The 8,546-nt window shown below is 39.9% G+C and overlaps 1 protein-coding gene across 4 annotated transcripts in view; it reads right to left on the reverse strand.

The window, feature by feature from the left end:
* The window catches only part of fhod3b (formin homology 2 domain containing 3b), an 88,353-nt gene extending 80,247 nt beyond the window's left edge, over positions 1–8,106 (reverse strand). For 2 of the 4 annotated variants that reach the window (XM_072460569.1, XM_072460568.1), the window contains exons 1-2: positions 7,625–8,106; positions 4,880–4,986 (exon numbers count right to left, since the gene is read on the reverse strand). In XM_072460569.1, the coding sequence (XP_072316670.1) occupies positions 4,880–4,986; positions 7,625–7,789 (272 nt within the window). In that variant the 5' untranslated portion in view covers positions 7,790–8,106. The remainder of the gene's footprint in view (positions 1–4,879; positions 4,987–7,624) is intronic. The other 2 variants (XM_072460571.1, XM_072460570.1) reach the window with 1 other exon arrangement.
* Between the last annotated feature and the right edge of the window lie 440 nt (positions 8,107–8,546).

Raw genomic sequence — 8,546 nt, forward strand, 5'->3', positions numbered from 1 at the left:
AAAGCGAAAGCAATACCCAAGCAAAAGGTGCAACTTCACACACGTATATACTGTAGATGTATAATGTTTTCTTCCTGCAAATCCAACTTTTGGTAAAGAATTCTCATCTGGCTAACACTCGCTGCTCTGTAAATGGTGCCAAATTGTGTGTGTGAAAAGTGACACTGCGCAATAAACGGTTTTTGAATTCATAAGATCTGTGTGTCTGTTTTTGAGTCAAAGATAAGTCTTCGCAAACTGAAGCTAAGAGATCTTCTTGAGTGATTCTCTGTGATTCTCGATATTCTTGCCACCAAGTATCACATTTTCGACTGAAGTTTGTTTATTTTTCAGGAGAGGAAAGAAGCACAGCGTTATTCTCCGGACCCAGCGGTCAGTCAGAGTCCACGCCCGCATCGGTGAGCAACAAACTTTACTTTTTGATCAAAATAACAGCTTCTTGTGGTTAAAATTGGCGAAAACATTTACTTCTGAACAATGAATGTCCAATGAATACATGTATGATTGAGAGGCAGTCATTTCGGCATTGTTTGCCTATTATTAGTGCAATAGGATTAGTGCGTTGGTGGAGATTTTGTGTAAATTAATTTAATTGTATCGATACTTGTCTACAGTCCTTAAAATCTGTGACTACCTGTTAGTACATTAAAAAACATCAACTTAAAGGGACTGTACACGACTTATTTTGTGTAATAAAGCAAGTAAAAATGATTCTTAGAGATGAAATGGCTGTGCGTTGTCTGTATCCAATTATAAAGAACCAGGAAGTGAGTCTTGCGCGCTGCTCTGTGGATCCTAGTTGTTTGCAGAGCTGTGACGGTGCTGAAAGTTGTCATCACGGTGAATAATTAGTGTGCTGGGAAGGCGTTAAGGAGGTGAGGAAGTTGGCAAACAGTCAAAAATGAACTAGTTCTGTTTTTAAGACGGTAAAAAATCTGTACAGCGCTTTTTAGCTGTCCAAAATGAATGTTTGAGCAGCATTTGACTAGAACGTAAACCTGGACAGACCTTCAGCCTGCTAATGTGGTGTGGAAGTGATTACGGCCCTTGAGCTCTTATGACATGGATCTCTTCTGGCTCTGTGACGGTCTGTCAGTGGATTACACCATAATCTGATTGTACAGACACCAGGTATGACACAGGCACCTCAGGAATGTAATCTGTCATTAATATCAATTACAAGCGCAGCCCATGGCCAGTGATCAGGAGAGGGCAGGAACGCAGACCGCTCATAATATGTTTTCCTGTGGATCAGGGCTAAGATTACAGGAAAACCCAGGAGACCACCGCTTGAATAACACGGTTCAAGAAATGTGATGGAGGTATGACTGCTGTGGACAGTTGTGTAAAAAGAGCCAAACATCAAAGAATGATGTGTTTGGACCTCACATCCTTTGGAAATCTTATGAGCGGTAAATCAATGGTAAACAAAATGGACGGTGTCTAAGCAACACTTAAGTTTATTTACCATTGGTATTAAGAACCGTTATTAAGCATCCTTAAGGGAGGAGCTAAATTCAAATAAATGTAGTTTGGACTGATGGTTCTGCTACACCTTAAATATAAAAAGTAACCTTTGGGCAAACAGCTGAGATTTATTCAGAGGTTTATAATGTTATTATGTAGCGCAGCGCTCTAACACAACTGAGTTATGGACCAGTTTTGAATTTGTTTATTTATTCCTGTTTTATGAATTTATGAATAAATGGCAAACATTTAAAAAAATCTATGTTTTAACATTCAAATGATCACTTGAAATTTGTATTTTCCTGTTTTTGTTTTGTTTGATTTTAAGGGTCAGTAGATCCACCTTGTTCCTCAAACCAACCTCCTTTATTTCCAATTGATTTTAGTCATGAGGGCATTATTCTGCTTTCCTGTTGGATTAAAAAAAACATTTGAAAAAAACATTAAATGAGCAAAATAAATACATTTGTGTAATGTGTTACTACTAGTATCAGGGTTTAATATTCAAGCACCCACATTGTGCAAAAAACAACATTTCCACAACATGTACTATCCAGGTCCATAAAAGAGAGCGTCGTCTGTCATGATTCGTTGCCTCTGAAAATATCTTAATAAACAATATTATTGAGCACAGCATTTTATACTGCTAATGCAATAATTCTAGGCAATATTCTCTACTTGCATCAAGAAAAAATATAACAATTAAATAACTTTTGAACTAACCCTAACCCAACTTTTGAACTGAACTAAATTGCTGTAACAACTGTACACAATAAACTTTCAGTCCAGTCTGAGAAAACATATTGTATTGCTTTTTAAAAAGTTGATTTGAGGTCAAATGTAAAGCTGACACGTGAATTCAAACTCGGAATGGGCTTTTTGAAAGTTTAGGTGCAATTATATTTTATGCAAACGTTTCATCAACTGTATTTATACTGCTTTTTGTTTTATTTGCATTTTTATCATGTGTTTCTTTGTTTTGTTGTTTCTATGTTTATTTGACAGGCCACCAATGAAAATGAGAGGTTCTCTCATTTGGTTTTCCCCTGTTTAAAAAAGAAAAAAGACAAGGCCCATTGAGAAATCATAATATGATTTCTCAATGGGCCTTGTCTTTTTTCTTTTTCACAATTTCCATTCAAACTCATACTCACTCATCTTGGACAAATTAATTAGAACAAATAACTGGAGGGAAGTGTCAAACACACAACATTACAGAGGATTCATTTGTCTAATGTCTGCTCTCATCTGCTTCTTTTGAAGTAAACTACGAGCAGAGCTGAGGACAGGAATAAGATCATGATTTCGCACAGCCCTAAATGCATGTATTATATATATATATATATATATATATATATATATATATATATATATATATATATATATATATATATATATATACACAATATCAAACTTTAGAGTTACAATCATTCTGAGAGGATTTAACGACTTATTCACACACGACGAGAAATACCTTTAACTGTCATTTGATCAGCATTCTGGTGATAATGTTACTGTGACATAAATACCACGTTAAAAGAATAGCTTTACATCTAGGTTTACTTTATTGAGCATAGATTGAACTGATCATTTATTTTACTTCAGAATTGTTACATAATGTGTATGAGGGCTGTGCAATTAATTGAATTTCAACTAAACGTATGATTATTGCTCGAATTGTTTCCAAAATTGCATAATTGAGTAATCAAGATTAAAAGCACACGTGAAACTTGCTCGTGGATTGAGTTACATTACTACTTGTCTAGATCATAATATTACAACATTTCTGTGAGAGATGCCACTCCTTTAATTTCATTTGTTTGTTCTCCTCATTTTAGGATTCCCCAGGAATGGAGCTCATCCCTGGGACGATATGCTATTCTCTTGATTGTTATATCTCAGTGTTCTCGCAGAGGGGTTTTAGCATGCCCAAAAGATACCGCCAGGTATTAAGATCACCGCGCAAGTACTTTTCGCGAGCGCCGCCTTCATCCTTCAACTTCAGCCCAGCGAGAAGAACATCTTGACTCAGTGTTTTTCTATTTGTGCTCAAACACAGGCACTTTTTCCACCCACTATTGGTCAGCCACTGCAAACTCTGAGTGTTGTCACAATACTAATATGTACTCTAAACTAAGGAAAAGGCTCGATATTCTCAGTATGTATATTACAACGGCTTACAATAGCTTCATCAATCTTAGCCAGTAATTCCATTAGTAAAAGCATATTTAAATCTGAATATAAACAGCATGACTACTACAGCTAAAAGATTACCGGTACTGGTAATGTTATATTTTGATAAAAAGTGCACCCAAAAGTTACTTATTAAGTTGTTTTAAAATAACAACTTTCCATTTTATTAGCTCCATAATCATCACATCAATAGTACGGAGCCCGAGGGGGTCTAATCTCGAGCACACCAGCGCCAGAATCCACCAAACACAACTGCCCTAGTTCTACAGAATAATTGGCTAACCACCTTCGCCCCGGCCTCGGTAGAACGGCCTGTATGGGTTTAATGACACACATCCATACCTGCCTGTGCCAGCTGGCAGCCCGCACGGCCCGACCAGAGAAGAAGTGGACTCTAACCTCAATAAGCACCTCACAATTTCACATGGAGAGAACTAAGGACACATCTCCACTGTCCAATACAAACATCATACCAGAGAACAACGTATGAACTCCAAGTTGGACAAATAAAGCTTTTCGTGTTTGTGGTACAGCCAACAAGACGCGCTCATGCCAGCTTCGGGGAAGGAGAATTCAAAATAAAAATTGTGATATGTGAGATCACTGTACATGCGAAAAACATGTGGGGTTGATAAAACAATTGGCGAGCACATGTGTATGAGAGTAAAACATTTTAAGGCTTTCTTTTCTCGGTCCAGATCCACTTATGTGAGGTCTAAATCATACTATAAGCAATTTACCCACGTCTGACGCGACGGCTCTGCTCGGGCTGCATCTGATGAGGACACGGCAGTGAGAGGAGAGTGATTACTTACGAGATATGTCTACAGCTCATAAGTGGCCGCATGACTTCACTGTTGCTTCAGGGTCGGGTATTTCAAGGGTCACCAGTGAGCACGAGCCATGGAAATGCAACAAGTGGTGAGAATGTGGAGCACCATTCCTTTCATAGGGCCGACAAACATAGCAGGCTTTTTGAATTGATTGGGTTAATAACCATCATGCCGACATACCAACATTTGTCAGTGTGTTTTGAATGATAGTAATCCATGTATTATCATATTTTTTGGGCCCGTTAGCTTTACTAGACAGTGTAGCGTGAAATGGGGTGGAGAGAGAAGGGAGGACGGGCAGCAAATTGTCAGAGATTCAAACTCAGGACACTGGACCACCGGGCAGCACTGTCATCATGTTTTCATTGCATAGGTTATTTCCTTACCCTCCGTCTTCCTGAAACCCTTCCAGTTCATCTCGCTGCTCTGCCAGGGTCGACTCCAAATCAAGGTAGCTTCCATTATGGGACAACTGCAGGGCACAGTCGTCGGGCTAAAAATACAGAGGATAAATGTTAAAACATAGCTCTATTAAAGCAATATAACCTAATTAACATACACGACTACAATAACATACATCAATGTTAGATGGGAAATGGAGGACTGTTTTGTGGTCATGTGATTGGTTGAACTTAAAGAATGTTAAATGTATGTGGAAAAGCTGTGTTTTGTTGTCATTCTGCCCACTTTATGTACTTTCCGTTACAACTGATACATTATAGCATGCCATGTATTAAGTTACTTGTGAGTTATTTTATATAGTAGAATAACAAAGGTTTCTCCATCCCAGTTTCTCCAATGTCAAAAGACAACTAGATAATATGCAATGGCTGAACAACTGTCAAAAGTAATAGCACACGTAATACTGTGAAAGCGATCGTAATGAGGTGTAACCTGTTGAAATCGGTTAAAGCGTTAAAGCGTTAAGGAGTTGAAACGCACGATATACGCAGACACTCAATTAACTTATCAAAACACTGACAGAGTAATCAGCCTGCACTCCTAATTACACTGACAGTGCAAATCCAGCTTTAGTGATACAAATAAAAGTCCTTAAATCCAGGAAACAGATTATCAGGAGAAGCAGCTCTGCTCAGGCCATGAACCCAACATGTCTTTGTGAAGGCCAAGTCCAGAGACCAGACCACAAGTCTCTCACACCGAGGTCTGGCCTCTCCCTTCATCCCGTGGTGCACTGACCGGGTGGTAGTCAGAGATCAGACTAAAAATAAACAGCACACCATTTCCAATTGATTTTCAACTCAAAATACATCAATAATCTGATGACAAGAAAATGTCACCAATAGCAGAATTGGTCTGGAATTGTGATTCTTTGGTCTGTTTAGGACTGAATTTGCACTTTTAATCACACTGTACATGTAGAGGAGCAGTGGCTCTACTCCAAGCTCTCTGCTTGTCTTTGGTCCATGTCTCTATGACGTGTCAAGCCAAAAAAGGATGTCGTCAGTACTGTCTCAATTTAAAAGCAGAAAAAAGCAGTGCCAAATAACTAATAATTTTGCTCCTTTTCTGTGTACATTATTTATCTATTAAAAACACTCCTGAACAGCATTAATCAGGTTTAACTTTAATACAATGAACCCAGAGGCATAAGCTTATCCCTGAATGCAGTGGGATGTAACTTATGGCCCTCTGCTGAGACACTCAGATGCACTGACCAGCAAAACCTCAGCTCTGCATAACAATGTGCAAAAGAATTTAAAGGAGTCCCAAAAGGCACCAAGAAGGAACCTGTACTTTACGGCGTTTAGCATAACTTCTCATTATGGGACTCTGTAATTCCTGATGGAGAGAAATACAAGAAAACACAGCAAACAAAGATGGTTAAAGAGAGTCCACTCCCAGAACTTTCTCCCATCCTTGAATTTACATTGCAGAAGCCTCAAGGCCACTAAGCCAAAAGCTGCAGACACAGGCCAAGTTTATTCATCTAAATGTGAATGTCAAACTGAAATGTATGAAATAAAGTATATAAATATTGAATACCAGTATCCCGTTGATAAATGGTGCATGCGTTATAACACAAATAGCAGTATAAACAATAGAAGAGAAACACCATGATTTTTTCTTTGTTTATAGGGTCCAAACAGTAATACTTAGTAATGCTTGTTGATACTTACTAACGTGTTATTCTACAATTCTACAATTCCAACAAGTGAAACATTCAGGTAATCAGTGTCTGAGAGGTCAAATGTACAGAAATATTGACGTAACAATAAAACTAACATCCCAGGACAGTGAACCCCAGCCTCCTCCACAGTGGAACTGACAGCGACAGACCAGAGCATGCGTAAGCTGTTTGGACTCCCTCTGCACCATGTGTTAGCAGTGAGCTATTTATACTGGGCCAACCTGGGCATCCACTGAGACAGCCCTGAGACACCGGGTTTGTTTTTTGTGGCATTTAGAGGGTCGCACTAAAGTCACAGCTGCTCAGAATTTTAATTTGTCAGTCCAAACTACATGCAGGTGATCAAGTGCAGCTATTGTTGTGAAAAGCTAATGGAAAAGGTGCTGGAGATTCACTGCTAAACTTGCTCTGGCCTGAACCTGGATGTGTTTGTGTTTTTAATTCCACCCATTTCTTCCCCAAACAGTAGTAAGTGCTACCATCCCGCCCTGCTGCTCTGTCTGAGTGGCCACCAGAATAGAAGCCAGGCTTGTGGTGATCCACAACATCCTGAGGCTGCCGTGACTTATCCAGCTAACTAAACTCAGGACACTGCACCACAGATGAGATGCAGTGAAGAAAGAGCTCAAGTGACAGTGATAAATGGTAACAACAAAAACAACAATGGATTAGGACAAAACTTTGCATCACACAGTTCAAAACATTTAAAGTGAAAACTCATCTTCCAAATGTTTCACATTAACTTTGACATTTGCATAGACACGAGAGCTCATATAGAAACTGACATCCATTATCATTATTATTACCACCACACATTATCTCATTTCTAATTATGTCTACTGTTATTATTAGAGTCAAGTACAATTTGTATTAGCCACATCAGCAACTTCAACTTGAATGCAGACCAGTGGACAACTTGAGAGGCAAAAATAAATAAATAAATGACATTTAAATCAAATACATTGATGGGTTTGCGTACCTTCTGTGGAGCCTTGAGCAGCCTGTGGACTCCAGAGACCTGATTGATCAGAGGGATGTCCTCCCTGAAGGTGTACAGAGGGGGTCTGGTCGGCTCGGGGAAATTGGTGCTGTTGAATGGATCAGTATCATCTAAGAACTGGACCCTGCTCACAAAAGTCGCCATACTGTATCCATGCACCGTCAGACCATCAGAATACCAGACACGCCAGACAGACTCAGCTCCTGCAGAAGCACGACCGCGCAGCCCGGGTTATCCTTGGACTTTCTCCATCGGCTCAACGCAGTGCACGATCCTGCAGACAGTGACTACAACAGTTCAAAACAATGGCCTTGTCCAACCCGGCGCGGAGCAAGTTAAGTGAGAGCGCACACGCACGCTGCCGCAGTGTCCAAGGGCATCGCGGGCGGAGCGGAGGGACTCTGCCGACGGGACAGCTACACTTGGCGCCTGTACTGAGCGCGATGTGTGAGCAGCGGCGCGCTCCTCTCGCTCAAACTCAGCCAGAGGACCCGGAGCCAGAGGGGCTCGGATTACAGGCGCTCTGGCGGCCTCTGGTGGCGCAACAGGGGAGTGCCCCCATTCAAGAGCTTATGGATTACTTTTATTATCATCATCAAAGTAGGATTTCCACATTTAGGCTACCTGTTTGAATTCTGATCAGTAAACAGTGGATTTATGCTGCTAGTGTACAAATTGTGCTCAACAAATAAGCTGTGCCATGCTGTACAATATGATAAGATAAAATAAGATATTCCTTTTTTGTCCCACATGGGGAAATTTCATTGTTGCAACGCAGGTAGATACAGAGGTAGATACAGAAGAAAAGAACAGATCACTTATAGGAAGTTTGAAAAACACTCTCAGTAGAAGATCTCCTATAAACAAAAACTCCCAAAGACAAAACCTCCCATCACCCAAC

This window comes from Eucyclogobius newberryi, unplaced genomic scaffold, assembly GCF_026437365.1.
Source record: "Eucyclogobius newberryi isolate DKJ021-1_F unplaced genomic scaffold, fEucNew1.0.hap1 SCAF_3, whole genome shotgun sequence".
In the NCBI taxonomy this organism is placed as follows: Eukaryota; Metazoa; Chordata; class Actinopteri; order Gobiiformes; family Gobiidae; genus Eucyclogobius; species Eucyclogobius newberryi.